Consider the following 22,950-nt stretch of genomic DNA (forward strand, 5'->3'; position numbering starts at 1 on the left):
ACAAAATATTAAAAATGATGACTTTCTTCAAATTTATGCTCACTTGTCAACAATACTAAAGTGCTGCAGTAAAGAGCCAACACAGCAAAAATCATTCTCACAGCACGTTTTTCAAGGTTTGACATAAATCTTTTGGACTGATCCTGAGACAGCCTTAGTTTTCAATTTATTAATTATGCTCTAGACATAATCCTGGAGAGACTTTTAAAACATGGTTTAATCAATAAAATTCAACAATTTGTCACCTTGATTGTATCATTAAAATAACATTAATACCATGTGGTAGTGGAGTTTTTTTGTTGTTTTTCTTGGGAGTCTGCTGTCAGTTTCATTGTATGCATGCTTAAGCAGTTTGGGTTTCCCACACATACACTTCCTGAACAACAGCTGTGTAGTTTTGAAAACTGCAATTATGACATGACATGATAATGCAGCTTGAGCAAAATATATAAATATGTGTATAGAAAAATTAATAAATGCAATTCTGATGGAGTTTCTATCTCAAATCAGTTTCAAGTCTTTATTATTCACTTACTCGAGTAAACAAAATTAAATCAGTGGCTGGCACTTAACCAGTTTCCTAACTATTTATCAGACACTTTACCAACAACCAATATCTTTTTCCCACCAAATACCGCTAATGTGCAGATCAATTCCAGTTGCTTCACTAGCGCTGCCCAGTGGCCAGTTGCCTTGCACAAAGCAGATGTCAGGTGTTCATCATACATAGTGAGAGTGTGCAACTTATCATTCCTAAGATGCCACTCGATCTTCCAAAAGCGGAAAAAGATCAATAAACTGACAGTCATTAACTGATCTCTAATTCTGCCCTTCCCAGGCCCCCCTGTCTCCGCAGGTCACCCAGCTATGCTTTCTGTTGCACCTCCTCCAGCTGCAGCTCCAGCACCCATGGCTGGCCCTCCAGCTCCACCACCACCCCCGGGCCCACCGCCCCCAATGGCAGTGCCCCCACCCATGCCCCCTCCACTTCCCACTGGTGGAGGACCCCCTGGGGGGCCACCTGGGGTCCAGCACCAACCCTCAGGACTAGCTGCAGCGTTGGCTGGAGCTAAACTACGTAAAGTACATAGGGTGAGCCTCCCTGGTCAAACCTCAGGAGGTGTAGGTCCAGTCCTTCTGGTTTTATTTTATCTGTATTTAATTGCTGAAGCCATGTTATTTGTGTATTTTATTGGCTTATTGAGTTTCAGTTTATGACACAGCCATAAACTGAAACTCATTTTAAAATGTGTCCCTCAGGATGAGAGCAGTCCGCCCGGGTCTGGTGGCAAAAGTGACTCCAACCGATCTAGTGGTGGCAGTGGTGGTGGTGGGGAGGGACTGATGCAGGAGATGAATGCCTTACTAGCACGCAGGTTAACCACTCACACTTCACCTTTCCCTTAATCACGCAGACAAACACAAAGAAATACCTGTTCTCTCAGCCTGTTCTGTACCCGTTGGTCTTCCTGGTTCTGTTTTCCTTGTCGTAAATGTTTATCTAAAAAAGGAAATAAGCCCTTGCACTAGTATTTAATGTTGGTCACAAACTTTCAATACTAGTTACTGAATTGTCTTTATGTGTATCTCACTGTTGCTCATGTCCTCATTCCACCCTCTCACAGACGGAAGGCTTCAGAGAAACCTGATGAAGTAAGTTTTGTGCCTTAAAGCAGTAGTTCATCATTTTGGGGAATACATGAATTTAATTTATTGCGAAGAGCTAGATAAGAAAATTGTTACCATTCTCATGTTAGTCGGTAAAATTTGACTCTGGGGGGTGGGGGTGGTGCGCAGTGACCAGAAATAGTCCAACACATGACATAAAACTGAGTGTTTGCGCTGAGCTAGCCAGTTTGGTGGTGGCTTTATATTTAGCATGTAGACAGGAGTGTGGTATCAGTGTTCTCATCTAACTCTTGACAACAAAGCGACTAAGTTCCAAGAATATTGATCTTTGTCAGTAGAAATTTAACCTGTTTTGGAAACTTATAGCAAAGCAGGTTGAGAAGAGAATGATCATCCCTTTGTTCTCTTTCCTGCAGGATGACTCTAGTGGTCGGGGGCCAGGTCAGCAGAACTCGACAGGTATAGACCCATTTTCTCCCCAGATCATTGTGTTACATACCTATTGCATTATAAAGCTTCATGTCTTAAGATTTCTTCTACTCTACATTATAGACCAGAGTTCAGAATTATTCTTTCCCCCTCTCTAGATGCTGTGAAGAAGCCATGGGAGCGATCCAACTCTGCCGAAAAGTCCTCACTGGTGTCCAGGTCTGCTTAAGTTTAACAGCAGCGCACCACCTTTCAAATATGCAAACTCCAAATAATATTCTTGTTTTGTGTTGCAGAGTGAGACCCATTGGCAGCACTAGTGAATCAGACACAGAGTTTGACAGGATGAAACAGGTTAGTATAATTCTTTACTGTGTTTTCTTATGTAAGTGATTTTTTGGGGTTTTGTGCTTTGTAGACTTGTAACGATTTTAAACACCCTGTGCTATTGAACAGAAACTTACAAGCAGGTCTCTTTTTGCAGGAAATTTTGGATGAAGTTGTACGTGAGTTGCATAAGGTGAAAGATGAAATCATTAACGGTAAGCAGTGCAGTTTACTGCAATATCCAGTAGCACAGCATGTTTAATCTTTAATCTTTTCACCACACTAGTTTTTACAACACACTGGCAATAAAAAAATGCTTGAATTCTAACCTTAAAAAGCTTGAGAGAGCAAGCGAGAGACATTTTTCTGCAGAAAGTTTCCTTCTCTTAAATGTTGCATTCGTTTTCTTGCAGCCATCAGACAAGAAATCGGCAGAATCAGTACATCCTAATCTCATCTGAGCAACAGTAGGAGGAGAGCGAGAAGAGGAGCTGGAGGAGGATGGACATGCAGATGCACAGACATGAGGACCAAGGAATGTTCTCTCAATGTTTCTGTGACCTCGCGATGCCATGGTGCAAGTTGCAGAGATGTTGTGCCAACATTTGAGTCTGCTGGACAGCGAAAATGGAAGAGAAGAAAAAAACGAGATAAGAGAGAAGGGATTAATGAGAAAGAAGGGCAGAAGAAATAAAAATGGATGGGTATAGAAAGATTAAAGGACTGATGAACTAAGCAGAGGATGAGAAATAAATTAAAATTGAGGGATGGACGAACATTCGTGCTGAGTTTGGTGTTGTGGTCCTCTCTGTGCACCTATAGACTCAGTCAGCCCAGTTGCAACTCTTTGTTCTCTGTTCAGTCCAAGTTCTTAAGAGGAAAATATTTTTGTTTTCTAAGTTTTTACTGTTTTATTATTTAAAAACTGTGGTGATAATGATGATGCTGTTGATGACAATGAGTATTTTATTGCTATTATAGAAGGAAAAAGGAATCTTGCACACCATTTATGTCAGCCTTTTATATTTTCTATCATTCTTTTTTGTTTGTTTAGTTTATCCCTAACTATTTGATGATAACAAGCACAATATGGGCAAACTGGTGCTGCAGACTCACCTGCCCTCAACTGGCGTATTTAAAAAGAAAAAAAAAAGGAAAAAAAAAACAGGCTTTTTATGACCTTGTTCATACTGGTGTTGTGTGTCTAACCCTTTCTCTCCAGACATGATGGAAAACATGTTAATGTTTGAGCTACAGTTAGCCACTGAAATTACCTCTTTCCTCCTCATTCAAAGCATAACACATTACAAATGAGCAAAAGATTTTTTTTTCTGGCATATAATCAAAGAACACACTCTTGCTCTACAACTCCAGTGTGACCGAGGTACACGTTTCTCTCTACCTGTTCAGATGTGTGAGATCATTGAAACTTGGGGATTATTCACAAAACAGGCCGATAACTGTAAATGTGCCACCTGGTTTTACCAAGATATAAACCAACGTAGTACTATCTATTAGTCATCCTATGCTTTGTGAACCTACCAAGTATGCATGAAACCCCCATCTTTATGAATTAGTTTTTCATTTGGTTTGACCAAAAAAAAAGGAAAAAAAAAAAAATTACAAACGGTGGTACATTTATTATAGTGGTTTGTTTCCATGAAGACTCCCCTGTCTATATATGAGATGTTGAACTTGATAATGGTAGCAATGTGAAAAAAAATAAATGGGGTTGCTCTGGCAATATGCAAATCTTACCTAGATAAGAATGTGCAGAAAGTGAATGGTAGGCCTATGTGATGGTAGCTAAATGTGTCTTTGCAGGAAGGATTTGGTTGATTATCGGTTGTTGCATTCTATCCACTCTGTCCGCTCTCAACTACTTTCTGATTTAAAAGCTGGAAGTAAATTCATTCAAAAAAAAAAAAAAAAAAATAGACGTGTCAACCATCTACGCAAAATCCTGCTGTGTGTGTTTGTTCACTTGTGTTTATGGTATGTCAGAAGGCCACATCTGGTTACCAAAGAAATCAAACAGGAAATGACAAATCAACCAAAACTTATATTCTTTATAGTAGTATCTTCTTATGCAGATCTTTCACTGTTTTTTTATATTATAAAAAACTGTTTTTTTATATTATAAAAAAACAGTTATACAATCATTTAAATAGAAACAACAAAGATAACAGTTATTAATCACAACACATAGATTGAGTTGTATATACAGTGGGTGGACAAAATAACAGAAACATAACAGCCCTGCAGTAAACACTAAATTGGGGAAGTATGTAAGGTTTTTATTCAGTAGTCAGTGTTGATTTGTGGTAGTTTGTAGTGTTGTTAAGAGACTTTCATAGAGCGAAGGTCAAGGTCTGCTTGTGACCACCACTTTTTGCTAATGCAGTTTTCTTGCTGTGATTTCATAGGCTTTTTTCCTCACCTCATTACATATAATTTAGGATTTTGTACCGGCTGCATCATCAATTCAGGCAACATAGCCTATTTGTAACTTTGTAGTACGTTTTCTTGCAGTGCCGTGGATATTCACATCATAGGAAAAAAAAGCCATTTTTGCATTGTATGTTGATCCTGTTATTTTGTCCACTCCCTGTAGATATAATCGAACTGTTTACAGCACAATGGAGCGGCAAGCAAGCAGAATGAGGCGTCACTGAAGAAAAGGCTCTTCTTACTAAAAGGGTAAGTTTCAATGCTCATTTTCCACTTCAGCACTGTTCTGCGCAATGGATGTGAAATTGCATTAGGTAATCTAAGAGGCTTTGTGTGCCTTGATTCTCACATTCAGAAATTCTTAAGAGGCCTGACGTAATGCTCACAGGCAGGAAGGAAATCTACAGAGGTAGTGACAGCTCTGTAAAACCTCATGAGAATGCATGTGACCTTTGTCTTGTAAGAAATGAGGATGTTTATACCAAATACTATCACAGAATACTATTATTATACAATTATCATCATCATTTTGCCCTTCTCAGCATCTTCTGTGTACAAGAAAATGTCATTGTCAATGTCACAACAACGGGACATCTATTTATAGGAGTAATAGATGCATGAGTAAATAATGGGCCAAAGAAACCATCTAGCTGTACATGCTGAATTCCCATTTCCATAAATTGTATGTATCCAACTGCTATGTGCATATTTATTTTCCATATAGTAACTCAAGTACAGGACTTATTTAAGATGGGACTGTCTGCCACATTCTAAAGTGTAGATAGAGTGACAACTACACACTACATGGAAAAACCAAACATTTAAACTAGTGAATATGACATTTCGTAGTGGTCCATAGGTTTCTAACTACTGAAATTCACATTCCTTTTTAATGGGACATATAATAAGTCACACATCTATTCTTGCTTGCTTAGCTTGTACTCCCGTTTGATCCTGGCGTAGGGGCCAATGCTGTCATCAAACACAAAGTCCCATAATACCCGGGTCCAGGAAGTGTGTTGAGGAAGGGAGTCATAATACTCTGCTGCGATTTGCTTGACCTGCCAACAACAACCAGATAAATAAATAAACAGAAATTAGTGAGACTGAGAGCTTAGAAAAGAATAAGAATGCAAATCAGACATGCATATCTGACATCTAAATGTGACATGTGGCATTTGCATAAATGCAAAATGTAAGAAGCACCTCAGAGACTTTGTACAGACACAGGTCTAATCCAAGATGGCACTTGCTTTCACTAAGACAATCAGAAGCAGAAATTTCACCCTGAAAAATCCTGTAAATTTACTACTTGACTGTTCAAAATCAGATTCTTCTAAACAAAGAGGGCAATATTTCCTCTGTCAAGAGCAAAAAAAATAGCTCATCAAAAAAAGAATTTCCAAACAAACTGGATTAGTTTCATTAGAGTCATTGTCAGCTGAGTAAAACAGCAGGCATCTCACTATGAATCTCTTCATGTTCCAGTGGTGCTAGAGAGGCAGCAGTTAATCAGTTACAAAACCTGTGTCTTTCATCTGATAAATATTTGCATTTGATAAAAAAAAATGTGACATGTGGCATTTGATAATACCTTTTGTTTAGATTCTGAAAGACAGGAGAGGCCTGTCTTATCTGCCAACGCCTGGAAGAGGTGTAAGTGTTGTAACCGTCCTAGTTCTCTGCCATTCAACTAATAGTAGTCTCGGAAAAAATGACTCAAGTCCAGAGTTTACCTGTTGAATATTTAGCCATGATTTATCACAGTAACACAATCTCACCTGAGGTAGTTTACTGCCAGGTATACTGGGGAAGTCATGGTGCTCCATGTGATACCCGACATTGAAGGTGATCCAGTTCAGTGGTCCATAGTAAGAATATGTCTCGTGTCCTTTCAGGAACATGTAATGCTCAGCTATGAAATGTCCAGAGATAGGGTGCAGTCCCATACACAGGATAGATCCAGCAATGAGGTAAACAATGGGCTTCAAGCCCCATAGATAGTAGATAATTAAATCTACTGTGAGCTGAACTACTGCGTTCTGGATCTCCAGCTGACACACTGGCTTTGGATTGACCACCAGTGGGCGCAGGGCGTAGAAAAACGGCTGGAGGAAAAGCCACAGGACCTTCCTGGCTGGGGTGCAGAAGAACCATCCCTCAAAGTCTGTAGGGATGTCAACATCCAGCTGGTCGCCTCCCAGATACCGATGGTGGTCGATGTGGTACTTCTTGAAAGAGGCAGAATAGGGCAGCCCGATGGGCAGGTTGGCCCACATTGCAAACCAGCGGTTCCACTTTGCCAGCTTGTTGCCAAAGGCTACGTTGTGAGAGATGTCGTGGATAGCCAGAGTCAGGGAGTGGTTAATGCAGCCTCCGAAGGCGTAAGCCCAGAAGAAAATCCACTTCCAGGAGAGGTCGCGAACCAGATAGCAGGCCAGGAGCTGGGTTAGGACCATGCCTGATACCACCCACTTCAGCTGGGGGTCTGGACCCATTAGAGACTTGATCTCTGGGTATTTGGCTATGGAAAGAGGAAGAAAGAAAGAAGGATGAAAATGGACATGGCCAAAGGTTAGGAGATTGTAGGAAAGAGAGGAAGTAGTCAGAACAATAAAGGACTAAATGTTCAGGAAAAAAAGCAAGGAATCGAGAAGTAGAGGATAATAAAGGGAACCAATCGAAAAAAAAACAGTGGATGGAAATGGTAGATAAAGAGAAAAGACTGTAAGCAATTAATATAATTTTTAAAATAAGTATGTAGGATGTAAAGAAAGTTTTCATCTGTCCTGAATCCAGCAGCAAAAGTTGTTTGCTAGGACTAATTCATAGTCATTTGGTTGATCTCACACACATCACTGTGTCATGTTGTATATCCCAAAGAACACAGTTGAGCATGTCTCCTGGGAAGAGCCTGCTGCCAAAAGTCAGTTTTAATTGGCAGAGGTGTTGTTTTGCTGAGGGACATGAAACTCAGGGAGATACACGGGAGTGGTTCACAAACATTGAGTACCACAAAAAGGGCTATGTTTGTTTCATAAGACCTTTAAAACATATTCTACTCATTAGGACATACAGGTTGTTACATCGGCCCCACCTTATAGCTAGTTAACAGATTTGGTTCAAGTAAATGGGGAGTAGGTTGGCCAGATTCATCAGCGTGCTGCCGGAGCATGTCCCATCATGCATCAGAGGCAAGAACTACTTCCACCATCAGGTGATGGCATATGCAAATATAGCCTGCTTTCAGCTCACTTGGTGAATATTCCTATGCAAACTGGGTGCACCTTGGTAACTAAAAGGTTAAACATATCAGAGCCTGGATTCAGTCGCTCTTGTAGGTCTCCCCTTTAATGACCAAATCCTCTTTATTCAGTTAAAGTTTAGCCAAAGGGCATTCCCTACCACTCCCTCAGGTCACTCATTTTAAAACAATAATTTATCAACAGGCTGTTCCAACATCATTCTCAGGACATGTTCTTTTGTAAATCTGCCGTATTATGATGTGAACTCACCTACAATGTGTCATTTCCTCATGCTATTTGTAGACAAATTTATAGGCTACACTTTCTCAGGTTGTGGTGTTATAGCCCACTCACGGGGCATAAAGTTAAATCAATAACCAGACATCATAAAAGAAACTGTTTAAACTGTTTAAAGACACAGCACAGAACAAGCTGTGCAGCCATCACTGGATTTCAAATCCACTGCGTCATAGAGACACCAAGTCACTTCATTTACTGTACCTGACGGGCCTTACTGTCAGATATTTCCCCTGTATAAGGTTTCAAACAGCTTCAGGTTTCATCTAACAATGATCTGAGATTCAACTGCATGGTGCGAATCATAGTGACAGTTAAATCATGCATTGTTCAGACCAAAGCCTTTCTGAAACTGCTGAAAATGATGAATCGTCATGCAGTCCCAGTTATCAATCATTGCTGTGACCTCAAAAGCTACAGCATGCGTTGATGTTCTTTGAACGCACAGAATAACATAAAGTTTATAACATGAGAGTTGAGCCTACACCTACACTAGACTTCAGCCCTGCCAAACAACAAACCATTCAATTCACAAACCCAGTCGTTACTCAAAATATCCCACACAATGATGTGAGAGGAAATGAGGGACAATGACCTCTGACATTCACATCCCTCTGCGTCTCCCACCAGGGCAGGGCAGAGGATGATTAAAACAAAACGCTTTAATAATTCAAGGCTCAGTGGTGTCAAACAACCCATCACCTTCCAGACCCTTCTTTCACACCAGAACAACCATGCGACTGCTGAACGAAGCCAGTATCAAATATACATCAACAGGTTTAGAGTTTGTTAAGCTAAAATATCAAATAATCAAAGATGACTGTTTTTCATACAGATTTCATATCCTTGAAAAAGTAGGAAAGTATGAGGGATGATAAATTAAAGACAAGGTTCAGAGAAATATTTTCTCACATTAATACACTAATGATAGCAGATGTGGTTTGAGGCGATTTAGTGTGAATGAAGGTTATTCTTTCAGGGATCCTCCCAGACTCTAACAAAGCCTCTCTTCTCACTTCATGCATACCATTGTACCTGTGTTTATCATGAGCAGGTAATGTGTCTTCTTACCTAGCAAGCCCAGAGGCATTGTCAGCTGCACCTGCTATCAATACAAGTCAGAGAAAGAGATGACGAGGGCCAGACTGGTTTACACAGGTTGACGCCTTCTGTGCGTTCTTCAAGCAAAACTAAATAATCTTCAGGCATTTAATAGTCCCGAGATAGAGACTGAAACACACCATTCCTGTCATAGATATCTCAGTATCTACCCTTTAACATCATGCCTCTGACAAGGGAGGAATCTCTCCCATGAGTGACTAAGTTCATCACCTGTCTTTGCTGCTGATATCTACAGTCCTTCTAAGAAATGACTTTTGCTTGCAACATGTCATGAAAATAGTGTAAATAATGCAGCCTCACGTTTAAGTCAACTGTGAGAGGAAGCAATGTGAGAAACGCTGCTAAATGTAATATGCTTGAAAAAATGTATCTGGAACTTCATAGACTTTATGCCATACATTTGTCTTTCATCCATGTGCACTCAATTGCAAATTAATTCATATCTTATGACTCGCTGTTTCAAAAGAATATTTCTACTTCTACGTTAAAAAAAACACGTAGCCAACACACATTGTGTAAGTTAATTATTTCACAGTGTGTTATCTTTACTGGGATATAAGTTTCAACACTTACCCTGCATCCACTGTTGACTGATGGTTCGTTAAGCAACAACTAGTAAACAGGTTTAACCGGCTACGATTTTATGAGTAGCTTATAGGCAGGGAAAAAAAACCCGCACGCTTCAACTTATTTCACAAACTGACCACATATGTAACTCAACAGTTCTTTCAGTGACACAGCTTTTTGTTTTCTATCATTTCTTACCTAGTATTTCTTTTCTTCTCGAAGTGTGCGGCTGGTCATTGTAGACCCATTCAAAGTCGCCTCTTCCACCTGTCTTCCCCATGACTTTCCTTTGTAAGTATCAGGCAACTGGCTCTGTGGCGTTATGTGTGTCATGAAGCCTTCACAGTATCGGGGCACACCCACTCGCACAGGTTGCAGGGTGAAGGTGTAAGGTGTGACCACAAAGCCCCACCCCCGAGCAGAGGGAGGGACAAAGAAGGCTGTGCGACTGTTGAAATGTATGCTAGCCTCCAGGGAATGCTGTCCAAGATGTGGACAGCTGCATCCTTACATTATTTCACTATAAATTACTGCAGTGGTGCCACAAGCACAAATACAGTATACGAACTGTTAGTTGGTTAACATTCACAAATGTTTGGTGTCTCTCTGCAAACTCTGTAAGACTGGGCAGGGAGTGTAGTGATTTGCAACACAGATAAAATATCTCCGGGTTTTGTTTTTATTCTTGTTCAGTCAAAACCAGCAATATTAACATGTTGGATTTGAGTCTGGTAAATTATTTTTGCAAAATATGCACCTTATTCAGGAATAAAACTTTTGAATTTAACTTTTTAAATTTGTTGTTGCTGATCAAGATTCAGGTGCATTGGTTTGTGCTCATTGATATATTATTTTGAGGCATTAGTACATACTATGATTAATATGGTCTGGTGCATTTTTTTATTTTTCCCATAAAACAATTAACAACACATACATTTACATTTATTCCACTTTGATTAAGACGAAGGTAATGTTCCTCATTTTAACAAGACTTTTTTTTTTTGTCCCAAAATCACGCGAGACTTCATAACTGGAGCGTTGTGGCGACGAGAGTGCAGTAGAGTGGAGTTGTTGTCGGAGAGGGAGGAGGAAGGCTGACAGTAGACAGAAGGGAAAGCTAGAGTGGGAAAAATATCACATAAGTAGAAGGAAATACAAAATTTAGCATGGCATCGGGGGACACCCTGTACATAGAAACTGATGGCTCAGAAATGCCAGCCGAAATAGTGGAACTGCACGAAATTGAAGTAGAGACAATCGAAACAACAGTTGTTGGAGACGACGGTGAACACCAGCCCATGATCGCCTTACAGCCTCTTGACACGGATGATCCGAACTCGATTCACCCGCACCAGGAGGTGATTTTGGTGCAAACAAGAGAAGAGGTGGTGGGCGAGGACGACTCTGAACTGCACACTGATGACGGTTTCGAGGACCAAATCCTCATCCCAGTGCCCGCCGTGGAGGAGGACTATATCGAACAGACTCTGGTTACTGTCGCCGGGAAAAGCTCGTCGACAGGCCGGATGAAGAAGGCTGGAAGCGGAAAGAAAGCGGGCAAAAAGAGCTACTTGAGCGGGGGAGAAATGGGCCGAAAATGGGAACAGAAGCAGGTCCAGATAAAGACTTTGGAGGGGGAGTTTTCCGTCACTATGTGGGCATCGGGTAAGTTCAGAGTCCGGAGTGAATTCCTGCAAGCTGGTCCCTCGCTTTGTTCTCAGCGTGTGTGCCGTGTGACGGGGCCCAGTTGGGGCCTTGTCCACCGCTAAAGTGGGAACTATTTCCCAACTTTGAGACACTTAAACCCCATTTGAAATGTTTTTGTTTTTATGGGAAGCCATGTTTTATGTGTCGATGGGCGCCGCCATATTTCCCCGGTCTAGAAAGTATGGCGGCCCGAAAAAATGGCGTTTATTTGGCCGACGAAGATGGCGGCGAGAGTGGGAGCTAGTGCAGCTGGCTCCGTTAGGCCGCTGTGGCGCAGTTCAGTTCAACTGTAACAGGGGATGTGGTGCGTTCAGGAACCGCTCATACATTACATTTCCGAGGCTTTAAACGCAACATATGAATTCATGTTGTTTACTTAGTGTAATTAACACAAGCGAACTAGATCCTGTGTTCAAAAGTAGTAGTTCTCACATTGTTGGGGCTGTGCATCAGCGATGGAAACATGTATTAGTTTAGGAGAGGTATACATGTATAATTGTGGCTACATAAAACATTGTGCCGTTTCAAATGTGACCAGTAAATAACAAATTTCAACTTCTGCATTTTATTTCCGGTGACCGCTTTGGACATTTGTAACTTATTTGTGGATATAATACGTGGGCATTTTTGTAAACATGGCAGCGTGAATCTTCTTGCGACATTTTAGCCTCAGGAGCGTAATATTAACAGATAATTTACGGGGGACTTATCGAAAAAAAGCACATGACAAAATATGAATCACCCAACTCTTTTCACCCTAATATTTAAAAGTTATGAATTATACTATATTTTCTTAATTTCTCTTGTTAAAAAAAGCACCATGACACGGTGGGCTACAACGTGTCTTTAAATACTACAAGACTTTTAGAAATATTTTAGCTACCTAATACACCAGATGTACTGTCAGTGTACTGTTTATAAATGACCTTATCCAGCAAAAGAATGTGATTTTCTTTTTTTTTTTTCTTAGTAGTAAATTAGTGACAATAGTGTGTGACAGGAAGTGCTGGGTGAGATGTGATAAACTGTAAATGGCTTTAATTCGTTCTTTCCACATGTTCTGGTGACTGATCTGTTCCTCTCATTCAGATGACAAGAAGGACATAGACCATGAGGAGCAAATCACAGGAGAAAACTCACCTCCAGATTATTCAGAGTATATGACAGGGAAGAAGCTGCCTCCAGGGGGCATCCCAGGCATCGACCTGTCAGACCCCAAACAGCTGGCTGAGTTTGCAAGGTTAGTGGTATTATTGATGATCATGTTAACCCAAGCAAAATGAAGGGGCATACCAAAACAAGTGAGCAAAGCAATGCAATAGCATGTGGTAACACTGCAGACTCAGCTTTCTTAGTGTGAAACACAGTATTGAATGTAAGATGAAATCAAATGATTCTGTTGCCCTTCCCACATGTTTAATTCAGTAATGTGGACAGATGTGTCAGCTGTCTTCAGTGATGTAAAGTTTTACTTCTTTTGCAGAATGAAGCCAAGAAAAGTAAAAGAAGACGATGCACCCAGGACGATAGCCTGTCCGCACAAAGTGAGTGCTGTCAGTGTTATGTTTGTAGAGTACTGTTAAAGATGCGGGTTAAATACATAAAACAGCAGTTTACTCAGCTGTGTTTATTATTGGCATTACCTTCTTGAGATCATGTAGGTATTTGTTTCATTAGTATAAGGAACATTTCAGCATCCTACACTGACCCGATTCTGTCTTGAAAACTACACTGTCAAGTGAACATGTCCCCAATGATTAGCATCATCTTGTTTCTCTCTCTCTCAGGGATGCACCAAGATGTTCAGGGACAACTCGGCAATGAGGAAGCACTTACACACCCATGGGCCTCGCGTGCACGTCTGTGCAGAGTGTGGCAAAGCCTTCGTGGAGAGTTCAAAACTGAAGAGGCATCAACTCGTACACACAGGAGAGAAACCTTTCCAGGTCAGTTCCTTCACTTGTTGAGTGACATTTAATTTCAAACTTTGCGCGCACACACACACACATATACATATATATATGTATATGTATATATATTGTCATTGCACTTATGCAAATCTAAATATTTTTGGGTTTATGTTTGAGGAAAACTTACACATACAGCAGTGCTAATTCAGTCTCTCTCGTCTCCAGTGCACATTTGAGGGCTGTGGCAAGCGGTTCTCTCTGGACTTTAACTTGCGCACACATGTGCGTATTCACACTGGAGACCGCCCGTACGTGTGTCCCTTTGACGGCTGCAACAAAAAATTTGCCCAGTCAACCAACCTGAAGTCTCACATCCTGACACACGCCAAAGCCAAAAACAATCAGTGAATCAGCCCTGAACCAAGGTAACAACAACAACGCAAGCATACACCGGAGGATCTGACCTGTATCTCCTCTCCTTGACAAACTAATGCCCCGTGGTCTGCTTTATTGTGAGATAAGAAGCCCCCTTTGTACCGTCTCTAGATAAAGATTTAAACAGAGAAATTAATTTTTCTCAAACTTTTTGATATACATATGGAGGGTTTGAACAAGGAACTCGTGAAAACCCCAACTCCCTCAGGCCTCCTACCCAACTTTAGTGCTACCTGGATGGAACAATTTACAGTTTCTTCTTGTGAAGATGTAAGTTCATGGATCTGCACCTAAAAACTTATTTATACCTTAACACAGCCGGTTAAAAATCTTTGCAAAATAGGTCAAATTTGCATTGATCCTCAGCAATGACACCTTTTCAATTTTGTACTCCCCAAGTGTGCATATTGTACACTGTTTGACATAAGCTCTGTGGTAATGTATGTAGTAAGACTGTCCATGTTTCAAAATTTGTTTTACCTTCCCCTTCATGTAAGTGTGTTTCAAGGGCAGATTGGGTGGTCTTTGCATATTTTCATTTTGTACAACGCAATATCAGAATCGTGTAGATAGCCATGTATTTTCAAATAGTGATCACTGATTAAAAATGTTTTTTTTTCCCATGCATTACCAGTACAAAAAGTGTCATTTGTCCTGTCACAATTAAGACTCAAACAATAATTCACATTATGTTAATAATAATGTTCAGTTATTTTAATAACAATGCCATTTGGACACAAAACCCAGAGCTGCTCCAAAGACGGTAAATAATAAAGCAACTCAGGTGACTACTAACTATTGTGGAAGTGTTACTGGGATATGGGGACATTTCCTTTTCAGAAGTCCTTTATATGCAAAAAGAATGTAACATTTTAAACAAATCTGAGGCCGTTCTTGACATTAACCTAGTTGTTTAATACTTTCAGTGGGACAATGTAAATAGTGTTTTAAAGGTAGATGTTTTGCAGCTTAGTAAGAAATTCATATGTGCAGTTAAATGTTGACAGAATGTGTTACCAGTATTACCATCAGCAGTTTGAAGAAGTACTTCACAAATCCTCTTTTGGTAAAATGGAAAATGGAATAAGAAAGCGAAACAAAGTATGGTTCTTTAATTCATCAGCATACTGCATATACACAATTATTATAATTTTAATCACATTTTAAAACTTGAATTTAGCAGCTTCAAAGTGGCATCTTACAACTGGAACATAGTTTGTCACAATGAGTTTGAACACATTACTCATTCTCTCTGCCTGACATGAGACAACACAGTAGAAACTCGAGCGAACATCAGAATTTGCATTGTAAATTTAAGGTTTCCTTTTAATGCCATCTGTTCACAGAGATTTTGTACTTATTCTTCAGGTATCTACCTGGTACAGAAAGCGTACCATCTAGATCAGGTTTCACGCACACTTTTCTTGACTGATAATCCTGAGCAATCAACAGACATTTCCAATTAAAAATCCAACTTTAATAAATTCACAGAAAAACACAGCATAGGCGATCTTTCTCACATTGAATACATCTAATTTGAGGATTTCCATGGCTAAAAGATAATAAACTAGTGCAACAAAGCTGGTGGGTAGAACTGCTGAATCATTTTAACCCACATATTACAGTGCATTTTGGTTAGTTCGTAGCCATAAAGCAAACAACCAAAGTAAAATCAAGTTTTAAAAATGTCCTGTTAATCTTAAGTAGCAAAGTATGTTCCCATTATATTGCAAATACAAGAGTAACATTTTTAGAACTTCATGCAGATCTGTTTATTGTTAAATGATGACATTTGTACCTAGTTCACCCCTGCAGTAGTGTGGCAAAACATTACATTATGGCCATCTCAGTTTTACCACAAACCAAAAACGTGTCTAGTCATATGCTAAATTCCTTGATCTGGTGAAATGATTGCATCCAGTATGCTGATTTTTGATTGACATCTAACATATAATGCTGTCTTACTGGAAAAAAAAAGTAAAATAGGCCAAAGTATCTAAAAGTTAAAGATGTGTGTATTTCAGCATTATTTTATGTTTTGTCTTTATGCATAGCTACAAGTATATCCACATCCCATTGCTGTGAATGTGCCCCACTCCTTCAGAAAACAAACTCTTATTTTTCCTACATAAACCATAATCTTTCAACTTACTTTAATTCCATATTTCGTCATCCATGCCAAAACCAGAGTTTGAGAACCACTGATCTTGTGACATGAATTTAACATGAGAGGCCCTCTCTAGAGCTAATGTTTGGTTTGTCTGACCAGCTGCCTACGTAAATATGAAGGGTTGATTCTAAGGCAACAAAAACTCAATGATTCTTAGTTTCAGGTTATTATGTAACAATGAAAACATACTTCTGAATATTACATTTCTCCCAATAGATCCCACTGAATCCTACACACTGGTGCTTTAAAGCATAAGATTAGTTTGAACCCCCATCTACCTGTAAGTTTGTTTCAGAGATCCACAGAGAATATCTGGGTCAGTGTAAATGTGCTCAATAGCAAAAACAGGCAACTGCAGTGTAGTATTAAAAAAAAATCCAAATTACCACCACCCCTGAAGAAAATATGCTGATAAAAGAGTTGTGTATCCTTAAGTTGATAGAAGTGATAATAACATAAAAACATTCCTGTAGACTTGAATAATTCAGCGTTTCAATCTCAAATGAACGTGTAAGAAAAACAAAGAAGCATAAATCTGAAGTGTAGGCATCGTTTCCACCCCCATTGCACCATGCAGTCTTTGGCATCAGGCACCTGGTCAAGTGTTTGAATGTGTGTGGTATACCTGCTCTTGTGAACTGCAGGTGTTCACTCAGCAAGCAGGACAGCCAGTAGTGCAGGGAAGTTTGGTGTCCCCCAGCCTGTAACAGGGTCCCACGACAGTGCAGCACAGAAGCCTTTCCCCTGAACCTGCTCGTCCAGACAGCCCAGGTGACAGCCTTCAGTCACCTGGAAACAGGAAAGCATAACAGATCATGAAAACAAAATGTGTTGCAAAAGGGTTTCCATTTGCCATCTTAACAAAATGCCTCATTGAATGAGCAAATTTACTTTGCTTCCTCTTATTACTGTAGCAAATAAAATGGAAAAACTGTCTTGGGTTTTTCCAAACAAAATGTGAGTTCAGTAAAGTAACAGCTTGACTTACATCAAATAGGGCCTGTCCCTTGAGCTTGTAGAGGCGAGGGTTGAGGAAGCCCAGGGCGGGCAGGCCCTTCAGCAGCCGATGATCATTGATGAGAGACAGCATGCCTCCGACCACAGGGGTTGACGCCTGGGGGGTGATTTGATAAAGCATAATTAATGTATTGCTTTTTCCCTCTCAATATACATCAGTTAAATTGAGTTACTTTTGAACTTATGAAAACAATTTTTGTTATGGTTGTATCCCTTTAATCTGTCAGTTTGTCAAAAGGTGTAATCAAGTCTGATGTGCTTTACCGAGGTCCCAGACACCCAGGGGACAGGCACTCTGTTGCTGACCACCCAGTAATTATCAGACAGGGCGGCCATGTCTGGATAGGCCCTGCCGCTGATATTGTAATATGACTGAGGAGGAAGGGTTGCGGCTACAGTCTTCAGATACCCCTGCACTGCACTGACCTGTGGGAACACAAATACACAACACATATGACACTGTTTGCAATAACTGGGCATTAAAAGAGCTGATGGTCGAATTTTATTATCACCTGGTAGTCAGGCATCTTGAAGACGTTGCTGAACCCTCCTCCACTGATGTAATCTGTGACTTCATATGAGACCTTAAATGGGTTCTTGAATGAGGTTCCTCCCACTGTAGTAACATATGGGCTGGAAACAAGAAATGGCATAGAGCGTTAGATGTTTGGTTCTTTTCCTTAAGATTTTACAAGCGAAAGTTTTTAAATTTCTAAAACTTTCTATGTAACGTGTTTTATAGAAAGTACTGGGATCTTTGTAGATTGCAATATCACTACTATAACTCATACAGAGGTCAAGTCCTATGCCATAGAAGTACAGAAACAGTTTTACTTTAAGAAATGGGGTTAATGTGTCACCTTGAAGCTGGGAAACTGGGCCTGAAGGTGTTTTGATCTTTACCCAAATGTCTGCAGCCAGCACCACTGTCACCTGAACATGAAAACAAGATCAGCAAGATTAAAACATGATGTAACAGGTAATCAAGCAGCATATCTTACTGACAACTGGGAGCCTTTCAAGCACTGTTGTAAGTTACGACAAAGGTAACATAAACAAGTTTTTCCTATGCCACAATGCTGTCATGGGTTTTTCTTTAAGTTTCAAGTGAGCTAATGACAGTAAGAATGGAGCAAAGCTGCATTCAGTTGACATGTTGCCAAAGAGACTGAGGCTGTCTCAGTTCTTTAACATTAGCTCTCTCTCTCTCTCTCTCTCTCTCTCTCTCTCTCTCTGGCTGCTACAAAAATTACAGCTTACAGTTCCCCTTTTGTTGAAGTATCACAGTACAGAGTCCAGTACCACTGAAAACAGGAATCTGTTTGTAACTGATCTGAACAAGTGCATGAAAGGTTCAACCAGAACACGAGACAATCACAATCTTTACATGTGGACAAATGAATGCTTTGTTAGCTCATTGCCGTGTTTTGTTGCTGTCACGAATTAACTGTCGTTTATAAACGTTCTCTGTGTGCTACGAGTCCAAGGTGTTTGCATACCCCCCCCTTCCCCCCACAGCCTCCAAAAAACTGACCAGACGCAAAAAGCAAAGAGATGCCCCTGACGCCAGCCTTCATAAACTCTGTGTTGATGCGCATCATGTAGGCAGTAGACAGACTGTCTTCATCATCTCCGTAGCTGATTGTGTGAACCCAGGGCAGGTCAGACATGTTGCTGAGCAGAACCATCCACTGGAGGAAAGGTTCCTGGGACTCATGACGGCCTGACGGGGAATGAGGAAATGTGAGTGTGTTTTTTTTATAGAGCTGAAATATAGGAGGTCAGAATGTGACAATGAGTCAAAACTATGCCTAATTACAGCAAATGTTCTTCCTTACTCTCTTATTGCTTCATGACATTATGTGAACCAACTTTGATATATATATTTTTTTTCCTTCTCTCCTACAAACCTGGGTTGGTGAAGACCCAAGTGGAGATGTTTGCCCCTGTGCTCATGATGTACTCTATATCCAGACTGGCCTCAATACCGGCCCTTCCTCCTCCCTGAGTGCCTACAACACGATCCACCTGAGACCGATGCTGGAAGCTCCCGCCGAACATGCTCATGAACTCAGCCAGGTCTGCGGGGTGATAGTACTGCTCCAAGAACTAAGAGATAAAAGAGATAAATACAGTGAGAAAGTACCCCAAGCTGTTGTGAGTGTAAAGCGTCTGAACTAATGTTTACATGTTTTACAGCGCTTTATTAAGAGCTGATTATGAGAGGGTCATACTTGAGCTACAGCCTGGCTGTTGTTCTGAGCTGTTCCCACATCAGCTGCTGTCAGGTTATAGCGGGCCCTCAAGATGGAAGGAGTCACTCCCAGGTGCACCCCTTCCTTTGGCTGCTTTTGTTCTTTACTGAGCTCTTGACCTTTGGGAGGGAGGCGATGAAGCCCTCCAACTGTGGAACAAAAGGGTTAGGGTTAGGGGTTAGGGTTAAAAGAAGAAAAATAATATTCCATCCAGTGATGTTAGCCCTTAATAATAAGACATCTTAATATGAATTTACAAAAATTAGAAATGACAAACAATTTATAGGTAAAGACGTTATGCTCACCAAAGTCAAGGTGCTGGTGAACATCATCATGAACAGAGTACGGAGCTGAAGACCTTACTAGAGACTGTCCACCCCTTACGTAACGGTGGAACCTGCTTCCTGGAAGCAGCGTCTCTGCGACCCTTAATACACAAACCAGACAAAAAGCATCACAGCTTAAATATGTACACATTTACTCCTACGTCATGAATATACAAACGTGTTATTCCAAGTATGTGTGTTAAAAAAACTCACTGGCTTGATATAACTCTAAGTAAGTCAAATATACTCCTAGTGCCTAAGTTAAACAGTGTTAACAATGCTTGGAGATTTGGGTAAGGTGCTGTTTTTATTACATTCCACTAAGCTAGATTTAATAAATTGCAGAAGCCTGCAGCAGAGCGTTAGTTTGATTTCAACCAAAAACCACAGAAAGAGGAACTACCTCACAAGATAAGAGCATTGTCTTTGCATGATTTACACACAGAGGGAGCTAAAGCAGAAAAAGTACCTTTTTTTCTTGTAACTGTGTCAAGAGCAAGTGAAACTTGGTGTTAAGTAAGCAGAAAAAAATGTTGCCAAAAAAGATATGCTTACTCTGCAGTCATGGTGCACTGTAAAAAATCCTGAGTGCGAACCATCAGGCAGCTTGTAATCCCATGACTCTGCAGCCAGTGACGCACCACCTTGTGGGTCAGTTCAGACGGACGCACGAGGGAGGCTACTTCCTCCAGGGTGAGATGTTTACCTGTGGAGGACGAAACAGACCTCTGTCAGTGTGTTTGTAGTATGTAAACAAGTTAACACTGAGAGAAGGCTTTTGTTTCAGCAGTTAATGCTGTTTTTAAACTGTCATGTCAGAGCAAGTTCATTTTAAGTTAATATTCATGTGAAATGTTGCACATTATGAAGGACAGGACAAACCCAAACACCAGTGAGCATTTTTTAGGGTTGCTTAAGGTCAGCCAGCAGTAACTAGACCACACCCTACCATACTGAGCTGAGTCAGGGTCAGACACCAATCTGAGTTTTTCCTCCAGCAGGTCAACGTTCTGCTGCTTCAGGGCAAAGGTCAACTCCAGCTCCTCTGTAGGATCAACCCGACCAACATGAGCCCAGTCTTCTGGTATCCTGAAGAAACACAAATGCAAAATTTTCAAAAATCCCATTAACAGGATCATTTTGACCAAACAAACAAAATAAAACCCCAGAAATTTCCTAAATTTATGCCATTCTGTCCTGCAGCTCATGAGATCTTTACAGGGATTTCAAAAACGTAAGTTTCAAAAACTAAAAATTAATTGCAGTCATTACAAGTCCTAGAGCCCAAACCTGAGCAGACAGCTCCCGCCTAACAGATAAATAGGCTGCCATACACAATGCATTCAATGATTTCCCCTTTCATATAGGTTTATATGAAAAGGGAAATCCGTTTGGGTGGTCGAGACTGGTCTGTATCTACGAAAAAAAAGCCCATGCGGCTTGACTTTCAAAATGTCTTTCAAACAAAGACATGTATGAATTACTAAGTGACTCAGACATAAGGAAATAGCTTCACGATTCAGTTTGCTCACAAGACATCTTGGTCATATTCCAGGTATCCACTCCAGACCAAAGAGCTGAATAACAAGGAGATGGAGAAGGTCAGTCTGTGGGGAAGAGAAAACAAAACATTACAGAATCAAATTTACATGTGCAGACGTTTAAATACACGTATATGTAGCCGGATATATTCCAAACATCCTTATTTCGGTGTATTATTTCAGAGTTAGATACGAAACCAAAGTCTCAGTTTGACTAAGCAGGTTAAATTAAACCCATTTCTTAACACGTAGGCACGGATAAAATGGTTTGCTTTCTCGGCGCTTAAAAACAAAGAAGGCACGGTTTTGTTAATGTTATTTCCAGCAGTTTTACCGTCGTGTGAGCACTTTAACCTGCCCTGTTAGCAGCAGCTCTTTATCTAGGTCATCACAAGCGGTGAAAAAAAAAAACACAACGTGCGTTAAGGCACCGGTCACGTTAGAAGAGTTAACGTTATCTGACTACTTTCTTTCCCCCGTATGACCAGAAGAAACGATAACTTTATAGTTATTTAAAAGCACTCACAGCATGTTCTTGGTGTCCTCGGCTCTAACACTACATTCATCTGTGTCTGCTGGGGAGGCGCTTGTAGGCGCAGCGGTCACGTGACATGTTTTCATGTGATCAACGACCCTGACTTTTGTTTTTCAAAAGTCCCATTAACGCGGGCCTAATTGGGGCCCGAGCACGAAATTCGTGCGAAACCCTATTGTAACTGAAGGGATAATTATTATTCTCCTCTTTTATTTTTCTTCCGCTGCCTTGTTGGCTAATTTGACCCCCTGAACGTGCTCAAAACGTCACCAAACTTTGCCCAAAATTGTCCCCCGACAAAAATTCGTTTGACACTGTCCATGCGAAAGGGCCAAACGACTCTGCAGCGCCCCCTAGAGTGTGAAAATATTCACCGTAAGACCTACGGACTTGAAAATCGGTACACAGATGCATCGCGTCGAGACGAGAAAAAAAGCCTCTTGGAGAAAAATTCCAGGATGTACAGGAAGCACATGCAATGAAAATGACCCTTCGCCAACACACAGGAAATGGATGTATTTGTGTCTGTATCTCATACTTCATCCAATGTGGATGAAGTATATGTCAGGCATGAATTCAGGCATGATGAGCATGTGATTCTGAACAGATTGATATGCTAATATGATGATATCATCACAGTGCCACCTAGTGGCACCTAGTTCTTTTTTTTTTTTAATTAAGGGAGGGGAAATCATCGGATGGAGCTGAAATCTTGTCATGTTGCTCTTAAGACACTATTGTCCAAAAGTTATCAAAAGCTTTTGTCTACGTTACACAATGTGGGGGGAGCACCGCCGCAAACTCACCCTCTGATTTGTGAAAATGAGGATTTTGGGTTTTTCGCCCTTATCATCCATTCTGGCTAATATTCCGCCATGAAACCTATAATCTCCTACAAGTCTTGCCACAGGGCACCATTTTAGTACAATTGGGCATGGTCACTCAGCTCAACAGCGCCCCCTGGAATGTGAACTCAGCCCCCGTGAG

The 22,950-nt window shown here is 40.6% G+C and overlaps 4 protein-coding genes across 7 annotated transcripts in view; 2 read left to right on the forward strand and 2 right to left on the reverse strand.

Moving 5' to 3' along the window:
- evla (Enah/Vasp-like a) overlaps window positions 1–4,146 on the forward strand; it is a 33,257-nt gene extending 29,111 nt beyond the window's left edge. For all 4 annotated transcript variants that reach the window (XM_041060380.1, XM_041060379.1, XM_041060381.1 and 1 more), the window contains 8 exons: window positions 839–1,092; window positions 1,261–1,376; window positions 1,626–1,653; window positions 2,046–2,088; window positions 2,217–2,277; window positions 2,355–2,412; window positions 2,543–2,600; window positions 2,799–4,146. In XM_041060380.1, coding sequence (XP_040916314.1) covers window positions 839–1,092; window positions 1,261–1,376; window positions 1,626–1,653; window positions 2,046–2,088; window positions 2,217–2,277; window positions 2,355–2,412; window positions 2,543–2,600; window positions 2,799–2,836 — 656 coding nt within the window. In that variant the 3' untranslated portion in view covers window positions 2,837–4,146. The remainder of the gene's footprint in view (window positions 1–838; window positions 1,093–1,260; window positions 1,377–1,625; window positions 1,654–2,045; window positions 2,089–2,216; window positions 2,278–2,354; window positions 2,413–2,542; window positions 2,601–2,798) is intronic.
- A 288-nt stretch (window positions 4,147–4,434) lies between these two features.
- On the reverse strand, window positions 4,435–10,411 carry degs2 (delta(4)-desaturase, sphingolipid 2). The gene is made up of 3 exons (XM_041060383.1): window positions 10,266–10,411; window positions 6,618–7,360; window positions 4,435–5,897 (listed from the first exon to the last, which is right to left on the reverse strand). Exons 1-3 carry the CDS (start codon window positions 10,345–10,347, stop codon window positions 5,754–5,756), a joined length of 969 nt encoding a protein of 322 aa, XP_040916317.1. The 5' UTR covers window positions 10,348–10,411; the 3' UTR covers window positions 4,435–5,753.
- Window positions 10,412–11,118: 707 nt separating this feature from the next.
- yy1a (YY1 transcription factor a) lies at window positions 11,119–14,744 on the forward strand. The gene is made up of 5 exons (XM_041060253.1): window positions 11,119–11,732; window positions 12,864–13,014; window positions 13,258–13,318; window positions 13,562–13,720; window positions 13,910–14,744. The coding sequence occupies exons 1-5, from the start codon at window positions 11,234–11,236 to the stop codon at window positions 14,090–14,092; spliced, it is 1,053 nt and encodes a 350-aa protein (XP_040916187.1). The 5' UTR covers window positions 11,119–11,233; the 3' UTR covers window positions 14,093–14,744.
- Window positions 14,745–15,216: 472 nt separating this feature from the next.
- Window positions 15,217–22,016, reverse strand: tpp1 (tripeptidyl peptidase I). The gene is made up of 13 exons (XM_041060252.1): window positions 21,955–22,016; window positions 21,420–21,494; window positions 20,837–20,976; window positions 20,443–20,593; window positions 19,867–19,988; window positions 19,541–19,710; window positions 19,217–19,415; window positions 18,841–19,029; window positions 18,167–18,239; window positions 17,819–17,939; window positions 17,571–17,732; window positions 17,278–17,403; window positions 15,217–17,078 (listed from the first exon to the last, which is right to left on the reverse strand). Exons 1-13 carry the CDS (start codon window positions 21,957–21,959, stop codon window positions 16,938–16,940), a joined length of 1,674 nt encoding a protein of 557 aa, XP_040916186.1. The 5' UTR covers window positions 21,960–22,016; the 3' UTR covers window positions 15,217–16,937.
- Between the last annotated feature and the right edge of the window lie 934 nt (window positions 22,017–22,950).

Source organism: Toxotes jaculatrix, chromosome 17 (genome assembly GCF_017976425.1).
Source record: "Toxotes jaculatrix isolate fToxJac2 chromosome 17, fToxJac2.pri, whole genome shotgun sequence".
In the NCBI taxonomy this organism is placed as follows: Eukaryota; Metazoa; Chordata; class Actinopteri; family Toxotidae; genus Toxotes; species Toxotes jaculatrix.

Bases quoted from the DNA above. Each gene is read 5' to 3' on its own strand.
- yy1a (XM_041060253.1), top strand. From the start codon at position 11,234: ATGGCATCGGGGGACACCCTGTACATAGAAACTGATGGCTCAGAAATG. The intron at 13,319-13,561 runs GTGAGTGCTGTC...TCTCTCTCTCAG, and splicing joins CGATAGCCTGTCCGCACAAA to GGATGCACCAAGATGTTCAG. The intron at 13,721-13,909 runs GTCAGTTCCTTC...TCTCGTCTCCAG, and splicing joins CAGGAGAGAAACCTTTCCAG to TGCACATTTGAGGGCTGTGG.
- tpp1 (XM_041060252.1), bottom strand. The intron at 20,594-20,836 runs GTAGGGTGTGGT...CGTCCTCCACAG, and splicing joins CCCTGACTCAGCTCAGTATG to GTAAACATCTCACCCTGGAG. The intron at 17,733-17,818 runs GTGATAATAAAA...GTGTTCCCACAG, and splicing joins TCAAGATGCCTGACTACCAG to GTCAGTGCAGTGCAGGGGTA.
- degs2 (XM_041060383.1), bottom strand. From the start codon at position 10,347: ATGGGGAAGACAGGTGGAAGAGGCGACTTTGAATGGGTCTACAATGAC. The intron at 7,361-10,265 runs GTAAGAAATGAT...CTCTTTCCATAG, and splicing joins GAGAAGAAAAGAAATACTAG to CCAAATACCCAGAGATCAAG. The intron at 5,898-6,617 runs GTGAGATTGTGT...TGTTGTTGGCAG, and splicing joins CTGGCAGTAAACTACCTCAG to GTCAAGCAAATCGCAGCAGA.